Source organism: Rousettus aegyptiacus, unplaced genomic scaffold (assembly GCF_014176215.1).
Source record: "Rousettus aegyptiacus isolate mRouAeg1 unplaced genomic scaffold, mRouAeg1.p scaffold_m13_p_11, whole genome shotgun sequence".
Lineage (NCBI taxonomy): Eukaryota > Metazoa > Chordata > Mammalia > Chiroptera > Pteropodidae > Rousettus > Rousettus aegyptiacus.
Window position 1 is genome coordinate 24009778 of NW_023416286.1, and position 16241 is coordinate 24026018.

General features: G+C 32.0%; 1 protein-coding gene across 36 annotated transcripts in view; it reads left to right on the forward strand.

Annotated features, from left to right (window-relative positions):
* The window catches only part of PCM1 (pericentriolar material 1), a 78844-nt gene that overhangs the window by 10390 nt on the left and 52213 nt on the right, over positions 1-16241 (forward strand). For 13 of the 36 annotated variants that reach the window (XM_036228616.1, XM_036228615.1, XM_036228614.1 and 10 more), the window contains 12 exons: positions 14-259; positions 1269-1532; positions 2226-2396; positions 2581-2697; positions 4169-4357; positions 8387-8564; positions 8735-8824; positions 11050-11159; positions 12751-12967; positions 14229-14430; positions 15371-15544; positions 16015-16172. In XM_036228616.1, the coding sequence (XP_036084509.1) occupies positions 14-259; positions 1269-1532; positions 2226-2396; positions 2581-2697; positions 4169-4357; positions 8387-8564; positions 8735-8824; positions 11050-11159; positions 12751-12967; positions 14229-14430; positions 15371-15544; positions 16015-16172 (2116 nt within the window). The remainder of the gene's footprint in view (positions 1-13; positions 260-1268; positions 1533-2225; positions 2397-2580; positions 2698-4168; positions 4358-8386; positions 8565-8734; positions 8825-11049; positions 11160-12750; positions 12968-14228; positions 14431-15370; positions 15545-16014; positions 16173-16241) is intronic. The other 23 variants (XM_036228632.1, XM_036228637.1, XM_036228643.1 and 20 more) reach the window with 5 other exon arrangements.

The window sequence follows — 16241 nt, forward strand, 5'->3', positions numbered from 1 at the left end:
CTTTTTTTTAAAGGATTGGGGTGGCCAACAGAAGAAGGCAAACAGATCATCAGAAAAGAATAAGAAAAAGTTTGGTGTAGAAAGTGATAAGAGAGTAACTAATGACATTTCTCCGGAGTCATCACCAGGAGTTGGAAGGCGAAGGACAAAGACTCCACATACGTTTCCACATAGTAGATATATGACTCAGATGTCTGTTCCGGAGCAAGCAGAATTAGAGAAACTTAAACAGCGTATAAACTTCAGTGATTTAGACCAGGTTTGTGAATTATTTTAAAAATCAAGTTATGACAATGGGAAATATTTGAAATGTTTAAATAATTTATCTTTAAAAATTGAGCTGTTTATTTCCTTTTTCTTAGTTTCTGTGCATATGGAAAGAATTTTAATCAGTGATGAACGGTACTATGTTCTTTGAAGGTCAACAGAGTCTTATTTCTACACTTGCTAAGGACAGTCTTTCTATGCTTTGTTGCCATACTATGACTAATAACTTAAATGATTCCATTATGAATCTAGTTTTTGCATGTTAGTACTGAATAAGATTGTTATTAAGGAAAAGGGACGATCCAGTTGAGAATATTTATTGGCTCAGTGTAGAATGTGCTGGATAACCTCAAATTCAGAATAAAACTATGGGTTGTATTTATAATCACTGAAAGAAAGTTTGGAACTAAGAGGAAGTAGAAATGATAATGAACTCTTAACATAATTTATTGTCACATCTGGATTTCACAGAGATAAACAGTTTTCCAAATATGTGTAAAGGTAGATCAAGTCTTGTATTGTGGTGATGATCATACATCATTTAGTCATCTATTTACTAATTATTGAATACTGACTGTATGCCAGGCACTGAATTGAGTACTTTTTCAGACAGTACTTCACAAAGACACATCTTTATATGCTGATGTTCATATTAATTAACATTGATTCCTCAGGTCCAAAGCCTATAAAAAATTCTATGAACAAGTAAGACTAGCACTATGGGTTAAAATATGGTCCATAGTCCTAGTACTTACTTCATTTCGACTAATCTTGCTCATATTCATCAGTCGAATTGTCTGATAAAATTAGGACTAGAAAGTGCCAATCAAATTTTGATATTTTAGTAGAACTTCATAGATCTGAAGCTGTTTTAAATCTGACTGCAAGCTTTTAATGCACACCTGAATCAATATCTGGTGGTGAGTCTAAGAACATTGGAATTTCCTACAAAGTTGTTGAATGATTAATGTTTGTGGATTTGGTTTCTTTTTCATATACAGAGAAGCATTGGCAGTGATTCTCAAGGTAGAGCAACAGCCGCTAACAACAAACGTCAGCTTAGTGAAAACCGAAAGTCCTTCAACTTTTTGCCTATGCAGATTAATACTAACAAGAGCAAAGACACTGCTACAAGTCCTCAAAAGAGAGATGGATCAGCACAATGTAAAGAATTGTTTGCTTCTGCTTTAAGTAATGACCTTTTGCAAAACTGTCAAGTCTCTGAAGAAGATGGGAGAGGAGAGCCTGCAATGGAAAGCAGCCAGGTGATAAAATTTGTTTCTTTTGCTCTTCGCTTTTACAAACTTCAAAGTATAAACATTAACATTAAAAAAAAATTAGGTAATGCACATAGGAATTTTAGTTAGGTAGAATTAAAGTACTTCCCTGACACTCCTTGTTCCATCAGATTTATTCAAAATAATGTAATTTTTTTTTTAATCCGAGACGATTGTAGAAATGGAATATAAAAGTAAATCAAGGTTTCTGTTTCTCTGACGAGTGCTAAATTGTCCACTTTTAGTAAAGAGGGGTTGGTTGGGAGCAAAGTGATTAATAGATTGTTGTAAGAGTTTTTTTAAATGGTGATAAAATTATTTTGAAAAGTGCTTTTGAAAAATACTACTTGAAATTGATTTATAAGTAAATATAAGCATTAGAATTTATGTAAATATCTTGGTATGCAGTTCTGTAAATATAGTTTTTCAGGTAATATAGATTAAAACTGATTTTGAAATTTTAAAATTAACAGTAATTGGAGTTAGCATTATCAGTTATGTTTTGATTAAATTCTTAATATGGTTCAGATCTTTTGCATATATGAATTTACACAAAAATGAGAAGTATCTTTTGTTATATCTAAAATCAAAAATCTTCATAATTGTTGCTGTTGCATGAATTACGGTCACTTTTACATATTGTTTACTCATGCCTTTTTGTAAAAAATATTTTCTTTACAGATTGTAAGCAGGCTTGTTCAGATTCGTGACTATATTACTAAAGCTAGTTCCATGAGGGAAGATCTTGTAGAGAAAAATGAAAGATCTGCTAATGTTGAGCGCCTTACTCATCTAATAGATCACCTTAAAGAACAAGAAAAGTCGTATATGAAATTTCTCCAAAAAATTCTTGTAAGTTATAGAACTTTTGAATAATGTATTATTATTTTTTGTAGTATATCAGTGTACATGTGCTGATGACATTCTGATACCACATCAGAGGAGTTGATATATTGTCAGAAAATCGTGCCATCCATTATAACATTTTATTGCCCTTTTTAATAGTTGTATGATTTATACCACTAAAATATTTCAGGCTAGAGAAAATGAGGAGGAGGATGTTCGGACTATAGATTCAGCTGTGGGATCTGGTTCTGTAGCTGAGAGCACATCGCTAAACATAGATGTGCAGTCTGAAGCTTCAGATACCACGGTAAGCGGCTTTTTGGTAATTAAAGTGCTAGAATGAAGATTTAAACTTTCTCCCCATTTTTCAAGATGATATTTTTATAGGCATTCCTTCATGCAAATTGTATTTCAGGGAAGAAACCCTCAAATTGTTAATGCTGAAATATTCTTTTTAAACTTGGAAGTTTAAAAGTTTATTAACATTAAAAATTGTTTTAATAAGTGATTTTAAAGTCGTGTAATTTGTGATCTTCAGCTTACAGAAACATAGTTTTTTCTAGTTTGTTTCATTAAGCACAGCTTTACCCATTTTAAGGAGTACTGAGAAAATTCAGGTTCATTGTGGATATGAAAGCTATAAGTGTAGAGTATCATTGCTTAGCATACTGTCTGTTGGAAAAGTTCATTTGCCATTGAGGACTCATGTTAAGGCTATTAGGATTTTTTATTTCCCAGGCTAGCCTCCAACTAACAGATCAGGTGACTGAAAAATTGAGATGAAAATGAGACAAGGTAGCATTTTCATTGTGATTTATTCACAGAGAAGAACACTATAATTTCTGATTGCAAAATGAAATTTATTAAAAAATACATCTTTTGAAATATAATTAGGAATTTACCAGAATTTTGAAGAAGTTTTATACTTCATAGAAATTAGTCGCTTTGAAACAAGTTTGCTTTTCAATATTTTTATTTTAACAGATGCACCTATAACTATGCATTATCGTAAGCTCGTATACATGAAAACCTGTTAACAGTAAAGCTTTTCTTATGAAAGGATAATGATGCGTGTTTCTTTTGTTACTAAGATATTTTCCAAATGCCATTCAGCATTAGGAATTTGAGGATTTGTTTCCTTTTAATAATGACCTGTATAGTTTCTTACCTGCCCGTTTTCTCTTCTCTGCCCTTCTTAATTTGAAGAGGAAATTTGAAATTTTTTTCTCTACATTATTTTCACCAGGAGAGACTCAAAGAGGGCTTGACCCAAACAGTTGTTGGAGAATGGATTCTACTGTGGGGAAATTGGTTTTCTATTTATAGTGGTGTTGGGAATAATTTCTTCCTCATTTAATTTCAGCAGAAATGGAAGGGTTGGGGGTGTTTGGGTAAAGGAATTTTGTTGGGGAAGGGTGGGAAATGATATAGTTGATTATTAAAATTTACGTACTAGCATATATAGTGTTCATGAAGAGAATTTTTTTATAACAAAATTATATGAAAGTTGATAAATAATAGCAACATAACTTAATATGATTTAGCAGTTATACAGCTTAGAAATTGCCTAGGATAAGATACTTAATTACAATAAGCAGTAGTCTGGCGTATAGAAATTTAAAAGTCTTATTGAAGTTTATTGCCACTTGGGAAAGGGTGGATTGATTTTTAAAAAAAGATGGACTCTGGTATATTTTTTGTATTTATTTACAAGGCTGGCTTGTATGTTAAACAGGAGTTTGTGTTAAGAAATTAATATGCTACACTATTTAATAAAGGAGGCATCTTTTAGTCTGAGAATTCGGCCGTGCATTGAGGACAAACTAGGGAATTCAGCTTCACAAGAACAGGTTTCAGACATTGACGTTACTACAAGTCCAAAAGGGAAAGTTGACAGACCTCCTCAGAATGGCAGGGAACTGAGGCCTAATAGGAAATATAGCCGAAAACGTGGATTTCCCTCAAAGGTATATTATATATACTTCATGATATTAACTTGGGAAGTCTCTAAATGAGCGACTCTTTTGTTCATATTTCCTCTTCCTTATTTGTTTTTCTGTTATTACTCTTAAATACTTAAGTTATTAACATGGTTAATTGTACTGTAATCTGCATTAGTAAAATGCTTTCCTTTAGTGTTTTTTTCTTTTCTGCTTTTACTCCTCTCGATAGATTACCTTTGGCAGCGGTTTTTAATTTGCATTAACAAAGGACTTGAAACTTAATCCATTTTTTTTTTTGGTGCTATTGAGAACTCAAAATATAACATCAAATAAAACAAAATATTTGCCTTGACTATTAGTTGCCTTTTGTTTTTGAGAGTTGTGTTTGTGGATTAAGTTCCAAATGTGCTTTTTTTAAGGTGAAGGTACTTTTAAGTTTTTTCATATTTCCTGTAGTCATTCATTAAAGAAAAAGAAAATAGAGCAAGCTAGTAGCTTTCTTGTGTTTGTAAGAATGAAATTTTTTTAGTATTTTTTGGATGATGATTTTTGTTCCTGTTGAAAATTGTTAATTATCCAGTGACTTCTTTGCTGGTGTTTTTGCAAATTTTTCTTCCATTGTTTACTCTGGATATTTTTTCTTTTAATTTTTTATGATTCACATGAAGGCATTCTGGAAAGGTTTAAAGACAGCTAGCTATTTGTGTAGTTCTAGTTAAATAGTTTAAAAAGCATTTATAAAGTTATCATTTCCATTTGGCAGGAATAAAGTACTATCTTAATAATTGAGTATAGATAAGACTAATTTCGTGTTTTATTACTAGCTTAATACCTAGGATTAGTCTTTCTTTTCTGTGACGTACATATTTTGTACTTTTTTGTGTGTTTAAAAATGACAAAACTTCTAGGTATTTTGACTTTTTTGTTTTTCCTGGCTAAGAGTTTGAGGATACAGTTTGAAATCACCTCTGGTGATGTTACTGTGAAGTATTAAGCAAAAGGTGCCCCTCTTCAATGGAAGAGGAAATAAAGTTGCTGATTATTTTTAAAACTAATTCCTTTGGAGAAGAAAAAGTGAATGTGAAGCACAGTAGATTTCCTTTGGAACTTACTATTCTCTTTAAGTCTTCTGAATAGTGACAGACAGAACCTAAGAGTTGACAATTACTATAGCACAATCTCATAGTATCTGCCAACTTTACTTTTTTTCCCTAAGGCATTATGTTTACTTTTAAAAACTACTTTTCTGCTTTTTAAGTTTCTTTAAATAACATTCTTAAAAGTGAATATTATTCTTTCTTGAACTTCTTGGAGTTTATTCTAATTTGAATCTCTTTAATTTTTTGATTCTTAGGGCCATCCTAGGGTAATTCTATCAGTACTCTGTTCATAAAAAGATTTTAATTTCTTAGAAAAAATTCCTAATTCCCAGTGACTGACTTCATTCTTTCTCTGCTATACAGAATCTGTCATTCTCCCCACCTCACTTCCATTCCTCCCTTAACATCCTTATAAAATGTATTCTGTTAGAGGAGTAGGAAAAAAGGTTGAGGTCTTAACTGAGATTCAGAGCTTAAATCAGTCTTGTGAGTTTCAGCTGAATAGGCAATGATCAGTTTTCTCAAGCTTCCTACAAGGGTAGAGCCTATTTTATGAGATATTTTATAAACAATATTTCACATAATTTTTAAGAAACCTTTCACAAATAGCCATGGTTTTTTTGTTTTTCCATACTCATCTTACCCCCTTCACTTAATCTTAGCTCTTACAGAATTTATTAGCTTCTTTTTTAAATACTGTCTATGATCTTTTTTCATCATTTCCACTTAATTTCATGTGAGCTAGCTTTGTCTTCCAAACCACGCTATGCTGCTTCAGTGATTATGTCTTAGACTTCTGTATTTAGAGTTATCTAAGTGCATAATTTTGGGGCAGACAGCATGGTGTAAAAAACACTAAATCAGAACCTAGGATTCTGGTTTCCCCTATTTGTGATATTAGATAAATCACAGCTTTATCTTCTCTGGTCTTATAATTCCTCACCTTTTACGTTAAAAAAAAAAATAGGAGTACATATTATCTGCAGTACCTTTTAGCTATGAAAATATATTTGATCCATGAAGAATTACTGGAAGAACCTCAGTTGAGTAGAGCAAAAGGAGATATAAGGGTTTTCTGAAATTGGACCTGTTATCTATATGTAACTCAGGACTTCATGCCCAAGTTACCATTTTTTAATCTATAAACTAAAGAGGTGCTTGTTGAAAGTTACTCAGAAAGTTTAAGAAAAAATAAGTGTTAGAATTGTGTATACAGTTCTAGCTTCCTTTTTGGATTTCTATTCCATACTTGTTCTTAAGTATTTTTATTTTTATTTTCATTTTCTCATCTTCACTTTTTTTATGTTTAATAATAATCCCCATCCATCTCCTTCAGCTCAGTTTCTCTAAATATTATTCTGAAATATTTTTATGGTTGCAAAAGTTATTGCAGTAATAAAATCTCACTAATTTCAGAAATTGTTGAGAATTCATTTTTGGATTAGTGAAAAATCTGAAGGTAATTGTATTTACTATAATAAATAGTTCAGAATTCTTCGACTAATGAGGATTAAAGTTCTTTTTAAAAGTTAACGTGTTCGAAGTGTAAAAATCCATAATATTGTTGAGTCAGTTTTTTAAAATTAGATAGCTTTTAGGTTACTTTGAGGTCTAAATTATTTTTGAGAAATGGGAAGATTATAAATTAGGTGGCGATAAACATTCTTGAAGGTTGTCTTTTTTCCTAGATGATGTTTTACCTTATTTGTGTAATGTTTCTTCTCCTAATTAATTACCATTGATATTTTGCTGAAGTATTCGATATCAACCTGGAGAGATTTCTCTTACTCTATCGAGATCTGTACTTATTTGGATCTGGTTTAACATTTTACAGATGACTTTGATGGAATTATTTTGAATCAAATCTGAGAAGTGAGCTATTGATAGTTATCCCTCTCCCCTTGTAATTGTCCGCCCCCCCACCCCCAGATGTGTTAAACAGTCTTGAAATAAGCCAGAACTAAGAAGATGAATTAGGACAAGAAAGAATGTAATATTCATGTCTAAGTTAATAGAATTATTTTTTGTAAATAGTAGGTAAAATCATTAAACTGTTAAAATAAGATTTTTAATAAGGCAAATCAATGATGAAAATAACATTATGGTAAACGTTTTGTGCATAATTTGGCTTATAATTTACTTTTTCCCAGTTATATCTAAATTTTTTTTTGTTTAATCGACTTATTTTTTTCTAGTTGGTTACATTTGAGTAATTTTTTAAAACTTAGTTTTAAAAATAATCTGATCTACTTTTAAGCAAAATGCTAGGTTTTAGAGGGAATTGCAAAGCACTTAAGGTCCTCAGAATCAGCTAAATGAACATATTTTAAAAGAAAAAATATAAAATATAAAATTTTTGTTTTATCATTTGCTTGTATAAGATAATGCAAGTAAATTAAAGCCTTTCACATCAGACTGTCAAAAATGTTTTTTTTTTTAAATTTCTGTCCTTGATTAGAAAATAGTGGGTTTGTTTTTGTTTCGTCGATTTTTTTAAACATCACTTATAGGAGTGATACCGAACGTTTTTTAGTCTGGTCTTTTTCAAGGATAATTTTAGGCATTAGCCTGGTATGATCTAGTCCTCCTTTTCTGTAAGGCCTGGATCCCTGGTGTGTAAGGGAAGGGCAGGGTAGGGGGCTCCTTTAGCCCTCTTGGCCTCCCTATTTTCTTTTTTTGTCTGTCTTGTCTTTACTTTCCTTTTATTAATTCCTTGCTGTGCTAAGCTATGCCATTGTTTATGGTCTTCACTATGAAATTGTCTAACTACCTAACCCTTAATATGACAAGCTATCTCTGTATTATCATTTTTTTTTTCTTCAAGTCTACTAAAACTATATCTAGGGTGGTATATTTAATACTAATTTATTATCTGCGCATGTACTTTGCTATTGCTAGTTAAATAGGAATATGAATTTTAATAGATATAAGTGTTGTTGGTCTTATTTTCTAGGCCAGAGATCCTCAGCAGGAGCCTATGGAAGAGATAGAAAATTTGAAGAAACAACACGATTTATTAAAAAGGATGTTAGAGCAGCAGGAGCAACTGCGAGCTCTGCAGGGACGACAGGCTGCTCTTCTAGCCCTGCAACATAAAGCGGAGCAAGCTATTGCTGTGATGGATGATTCAGGTATGCCACGGACTTAACAATGTTGCTTTTATAATTATAAGCAAGGCTCAATAAATAATGGAATTGCAAGGTGGATTCTGGTTATTATATAGTCAGATCTTGATTGTTGACTAGCTTAGAAACTTACATGTGAGGCTTACCCTGTCATGTGCTTTTCTCTGGTTGTGCAGAAAAGATTGCAGGGACAACTCCTGGCCATCATACTGTACCGTGCAGACAGCCAGCTCGCTCTCCTTTTCATCAGAGAGTACCCTTAAGAGGTAAAAGGGATAGGCTGTAGTTCTATTTTTGTACCTCAGACTAATAGAGCTCTTGATGCTTTTATTTCCACCTTTAGTACTTTATTCAATTAGGATTGCCATAGTTTGCTTGCCACGTAAGGGTTAAAACCTTAAGTGAGACAGTGATTAAATTTATAGAGCTTCTTTAGCTTCTAAGGGGAATAGTAGTTCTAATTAGGTATCCAGTTATGTACACTAGTTTTTTTGAGCTGTATGTATATCCTGTACAATCTTCCTGAAACTCAGAAACATTCTTTCTTTTTCCTTCTTGTATAGCCGTGTATCATTTAGGTGGAAAATTTTTTGAATTCTTTAATATTGAGTACAATTTTATAGTTTGACTCACCACCTTCAGTGTAAGTGTTTAATTTCTCATTAAGTTGAAAACAAATTATTACTTACTAAAACTCAATAAAATGAAGGTATATTTTCTCGTCCATCATCCCATTCTAATAATAATTTATCTCTTGTAGGCTCTCCATTTTCAGTCCCCACTGAGGTTAGCCTGTTTTTACTCAGTATATCTTGCAGTCCGCACCTAGTCCCACTGGCTCAGCCCTCTGATCACCATTATGGATAACTTAATTTTGCATTTTCATGAGGAACTTTATGAAGTGCATATACCTTACTCTAGTAATAATTATATAGTTATGTATATGGCATGATATATAGTAATGATTATACATATTTTTATCTCCACTTTTTCCTTGTAAAATCCAAAAGTATCATTAGCTCTTACAAGTATATCTGGGGGAAAAAAACATTTTACCAGTGACCAATACTAAATATTTTAAAATATTTTTAATATTTTTAATGTTTGGAATATCAGATGTAAGACTTTGCTGTGATAATTATGTTATTTCATGTAATTACATTTATACGATCTCCTTGGATCATAACAAAACTGTTGGTCGCTGGAGCTTTTTTTCTTATTATTTTATAGAGAACGAACTCTAATATAGAGTTTGTGGCTTGCCTAGGCTTCTGCAGAATTTTAGTAGAATCAGATTTCTTGAGTCTAGGTCAATTGTCTTTGTTTATGAATATGAACTTTTATTTTTAAGTAAGCATAGTATCCTTTTTTTTTATGTGTAGTATTGCCAACAGTAGAATGAGTCAGTTTAAATTTATATATTTCAAAGAATATTAGGTTAGCGATTTTAAAATAGATTTATTTTTGTATTTATGAGATTTAACAGGAATACTGATGAAAAGCCGAATAATCTTCTGGTGTATGAGAGGCAATATGATTGTCATGGGAGCAAGTACTCCTTTCATCATTTAACTAGAAGGTTGTATTAGTTATCGAGACTAGTTTCTTTCTTTTCAAAACAGATTTGAACTAGATATGAGGGATTCTGTCCAGCCCTGAAATTCTCATTTCTCAGTGGGAAAATCTAGTATTTTTCTTTAAAAACAAGCAGTTTATAGCCAGTGCCTCTTTTAGAGCTGGAGAGGATAAGCACAGGGTGGTTGGGTAGGAGACCGGTAACATCAAAATTTCCATCAGAATACTGCCTTAGGATAAAAACTACAGTCTTTTATTATGACTCATATCACAAGCAGTTCAATAAATTATCTGTTCTGTTGCAAGGGTCAGCAAACTACGGCCAACTGGATTTGGCCCACTGACTGATTCTAATAAAGTTTTAGGGAACACAGCCATGCTCATTTGTTTATGTATTGTCTGTTGCTTTTGCCTTATAGTGACAGGGTTGGGTAGTTGAGACAAAAATTATATTTCCACAAAACCCAGCATATTTATTATCTGAATGTTTAAGTGAAGTTTGCCACCTCCTTATCAACGAGAGCATTGATTCTGTTGGGGGAGGTGGGGTTTGAGACCTGTCAGAATCAGCTCCTGTTTTTCAGGCTAACTACTTTTCCTGCCATTCCCTTAACCCAACGTGAAAGGCCCACCCCCACCTCCACTCCATTCATTCACTTCTTAATTGAGACATATGTGTCCCTCCTTGAATGGTGGAACAGAGAAAGATGATTTGTGAGATTCCCTTTATTTTCAGGTTAGGTAGAAACTTAAATGATTGGCAGATAAATCTGAGGGTTAACTAGTTTCAAATTAAATGAGGTTTATTTTTTAGTTCCTTTTTTCCCCCAAGAAATTTAATTTTAGCTTCTTAGAAATCGAAAGGGTATTTTACTTATTTAATTGCTTTAATGAATGGTGGTTAATTTTTTTTCAGCTGTAGCAGAAACTACAGGTAGCCTATCTGGAGTCAGTATCACGTCTGAATTAAATGAAGAATTGAATGATTTAATTCAACGTTTTCATAATCAGCTTCGTGATTCTCAGGTAATAATTTAATATAGTTGAGTTTAAAATCACAATAATTGTAACAGTGGTGCTCAAACTTTACTGAGCATAAGTATCACCTGGCATGATTGTTAAAAAAAAAAAATGTAGATTTCTGGTTAGTAGAATCTCCCTACTTTGAAAATTATGATTCACACACTTGGAGTGGGCTTCTCCTATTTGATTCCAGTGCTGGTAGTCTGGGGACTATATGTTGAGAAACACTAAATTAGAGGAATATCTACTTTAAATTGAATAGTGAAATTTTCCCTTTGTATGCTACTAAATGATGCGTTCTTTTTTCCTCTCAAAGATTAATGGTTATAACTTTTAAGTTGTGTTCGAATCTATCATCTTCTTGCATTATTTTACTAATAATTTTAAGAAAGCCCTTAAGTTTCATTTTGGAGTTAATAAGTTTATAATTTGTTAACCCTTTAAAATAATGATACAAATGCAAAATTTTTAATCTGTTGTGGGCCTGGAGTAATAAAGGGTGAATTGATACCTCTCCACTGGAAATAAGTATGATTGAAGACTCACTGTCTCCTATCTGCCAACCAAATAAAAATAAGAATATAGCCCAACCACTTTGGGGAGTTATTCAGCAATGTATAGTAAATTTTTCCTAGTAACCATGCAGCGGCCCACCTTAGAGAAACACTCATGTTCACAGAGATATGTACAAGAATGTTCATGAGAGCATTGTGATAATAGCAAAAAGTCAGAAACAAATGTCTATGAACAGGAAAATGGACTAATAAGTTATGATATACTTGTTGGGTGAAATCCCGTAACCAGTTGCAGTAACTGAACCAGAGCTAATGAACGAAAAATGCAAGTTTAAGAAGGATGGATACCACTTAGTTTATGTTTAAAATATATAAAGAACATACATAATAGCCATTACAAAATAAAAGCATATATAAGAATGGTAGATATCTAATTTTATTATACTATGATTACCTCTGGACAGAGTAATAGGATTGGGGACTGGTACATTTAGAGTTTTAGCTATATCTTTAATATTACATTTCTCTTAAAAAATTTTGATAGAAATGTAGCAAAATATTAAAATTGGACTGAGCTATTTATTCATTATATGATTCTCTAAGCCTTAGTGAATTTTCTAAATGTTTCACTTATATACATATTTTAAATAGAAGAACGTAGAAAAGGAGTGGTAGGAAAAACTGATAGGCTAAGAAGTTAGAGATTATGGTGGTCGTTCTAAGATAGAGAATATCTTTTATCTATAAAAGAGAATATCATTGAAGGTTTATTCTGTATGAAGTGTGGCATTTCTGGATTAATTTAGATTTACTTGATTTATATCCAGATAATAATATCCAGTGAATCCAAGACCACCATGTAGTTAATGTCTGTCTGTAAAAGCATGTATATGTGTGTTACAGTGGCATACCAGGAAGCACTATGCAATTTAGGAATAGGAAAGGCACACGTTTACCCACCAGTACAACTTCAGCAAATATTTATCGCTTTTTATTAAGCATTTTTATGCACTTTCAAAGTGAGAATGCAACCTTTAATTCCTTAGTCATTATTTTTCTTTTCCTTTTTTTCATAATAGCCTCCAGCTGTTCCAGATAATAGAAGACAAGCAGAAAGTCTTTCATTAACTAGGGAGGTTTCTCAGAGCAGGAATTCATCAGTTTCAGACCATTTACCTGATGAGAAAGTCCAACTTTTTAGCAAAATGAGAGTGTTACAGGAAAAGAAACAAAAAATGGACAAACTGCTTGGGGAACTTCATACACTTCGAGATCAGCATCTGAACAATTCATCATGTAAGTAAATCTGGCTTAGCCGTGTAAGATGTAGGACACATAGTATTATGGCAGCACATGATAATTACTTAGTGAATACTCGGTGAATGAATGAACAGTTTTTCAAGAAAATTATAAGTTTTGTGGAGAGATAGGACCTGCTTGTGAAGTTTTTAAATAACAATGCAGTATATGATAAAAGCCAAATAGATGGTGGATCTGTTCTATATAATTCAGAAAAAGGAAAGAATAAAGTTGAGCCTTTAAAATTGGTAGGATTTCAATAAGGGAAAAGTAGAAGAGAAGGTGGTAGCTTTTTGTTACTTGGATATAATACTACATTTTTTAGAAGTTTCAGAATTTTCCCTTAAATATAACTCAAATTAGTACTTTGATTTAAAAACTATTAAATTTAGAAAGTACTTATAAAACAGTTATGAGATACTTATATAGTATAAGGTCTAGCACAGAAATTCTGTAACTTACGTCCTTTTTAAAAATATATAAATAGTCATCTCAGGTGGGAATAGAGTAAAGAGACTACTGGAAACCATTTGTAGTAATTGGTATTGTTGGCAACAAAAAATGATGGTTGTTGCTATGAGAAAGAGATAAATGACAGTAGTTGTAAAGTGGTAAGAGAAGTGCAAAGATTCTTAATCTGTTACTCTTGAAGGCATAAGATATTCTTCGTACGATCTGTGTGGACAGAAAAGTAATTAAAATGTAGTTCAAGGGCTAAAGAGGATTAGCCATCATCTAATTAGTACATTTTATTGCTGAGCAGTATTTCATGGTATGGATTTTTTCTTTTTCTTTTTTTTTTTTTTTTTTTTGGAGCAAAGAAAAGTTTTATCTTGGAGCCCAAATATAATTTCCTATGAGCACTTAGGGATATATAACATGCTAAGGCTGCCCTGTAAGGATTTGTAGATTGGTTTACTGCACATCATACACAGTGGCCTTGTTTAACTGAACCTAGAACCAAGTTTATCAAAGAATACTCTAGTTACTTTTTAAAGGTAAAATATTATTCTTGTTATTAATTTCCGTCTTGTCCTTGTTCTTTCTGTTTTAACTCTTCGTTTGGTCGAGGGACATGTTAATAAGTGACCTGAATGTTACATCCTTAAGTTTCTGAAGTTGAAATCTGCAGAATTTAAGATGTTAATGATTGCTTTTTTCCCCCCCTACGTCTTAGCAGACTATGAATAGTCATTGTTTAATGCCATATTTGTTTATGGTAACTTTTGTTTTGTTTTGTTTGTTTGTTTTTTGGTAGTTGCGCCTTCTTCAGCCTCTCCACAAAGGAGTATGGATCAAAGAAGTATTACTTCAGCTCCCTCGGCTTCTGTAGGCTTAGCACCAGTTGCCAATGGAGAATCCAGTGGCCTCACATCATTGGCTCCTTATCCTGCTGCTTCTCTAGTTTCTCAGAATGAGAGTGAAAATGAAGGCCATCTAAATCCAACTGAAAAACTCCAGTAAAACACTTTTACAAATATTGTTACAAAGATCAGAATTGAATAGTGGGAATAAATTCTGGGATTTTTTTTTTTTTTTTGATTATTGATAATACTGGAAAAACTGTATAATATAAACATACTTATGTGGTATGGTGGTAGAAATGTATGTGTGTGTTATATGGACAATCTTTGAGTTGTCCAAGAGGTATGCGACTTTGTAATACAGGTAATTTCTGTTAGGTAATGTATTTCCATTTCCAAATAAAGGATTAGAAATAGCTAGAATAAATTTACAAGATTTCTTTCTATATTCAAATAGTTTAGATCCCAGCCAGGTTTTAGAGAGTCAGCTCTGAAATTATAGCTCTCAAGGCTGTGTGACCGTGGGCTTATAACTTACTCTCACTTAGCCTCTGTAAAATAGGGATAATAATATACCCGTTCATAAAGGTATTTTAAGGATTTAAAAACATTGACATAACTCTTGGCACTTAAAAACTCAACATACTTTCTTGTTATTTTTGGTAGACATTCTGTGTGTTATAGATATCTCTGTATGTTACAGAGAAATCAGGAACCTGTAAATGCTCAATAATGCCCGCATACCTGATTTGTCTGAGAGCTAGTACTCAAATTGAGTATTTTGTACTTCTCATTTTGATATGTATTAAGAAACCTAGAAATATTTTTGACATTGAATTCTAAGCTATTAACATTTATATTTGCTTAAAATGAGCACTTGAAACTGGTTTTCTTAGGCTTTTGTCCCTAACAATCTAAGAAAATAAAGCGATGAGATTTTGAGTAAGCTGGACTTGAAATTAAATCTCTGTAGTCACACTACCTAGATATTTAACTAGGTTTAAATTTTGTGCTGGCTGCTATTCATATTCATATGAAAACAGTGTGCTTTACTTTGCTGAAATAGGTATTAATATATATATATATTGTTTTTCAGGAAGTTAAATGAAGTTCGAAAAAGATTGAATGAACTAAGAGAATTAGTTCATTATTATGAGCAAACATCAGATATGATGACAGATGCTGTAAATGAAAATACAAAAGATGAAGAAACTGAAGAGTCAGAATATGACTCTGAACATGAAAATTCTGAACCTGTTACTAACATCCGGTAAGAACTTTAAGTTTGTTTTTCTAACATTTATTCTAACTTAATACTTTTAATATTGAACCAAAGAAACTTCAATTGAGTGCTATTTGCCTTTCAGTTAAACTTTTCTTCTGTTAAGTCTGCTATTTTGTTCTATGTCATCTTACTTGCTCTGTAAAGAAAAAAAAATAGGGAAGTATTGATAAATGTAGTTTAGTAAATTTGTTGTTTGTTAGATCAAGTGCAAGTAAATCCCAAGAAGTATCTAACTTAGCATTTTCCTACGTCTCTATTTTTAGATATAATTATGATTTTTCAGATTTTTTTCTTCTTAAATTTTCAAATAGCAAAAGTTAATGAAAAGCCCGAGCTATTTATTCATAGTACGAATATAAATGGGAAGTAGCCAATGATGTTATGACTCTGAAATTTTGATTTTTAATGTTGTTTTTATTTTTTTACCTTAACTCAGGCTGTTTTCTTTCTTTTAGAAATCCACAAGTAGCTGCCACCTGGAATGAAGTCAATAGTAATTCTAATGCACAATGTGTTTCTAATAATAGAGATGGCAGATCAGTTAATTCTAATTGTGAAATTAACAACAGATCTGCTGCCAACATAAGGGCTTTAAACGTACCTCCTTCTTTAGGTATGATAATATGAATATGACTATTCACAGAAAGTTTTGTTATAGTCTTGGGAATTGGATTTTCTTTAA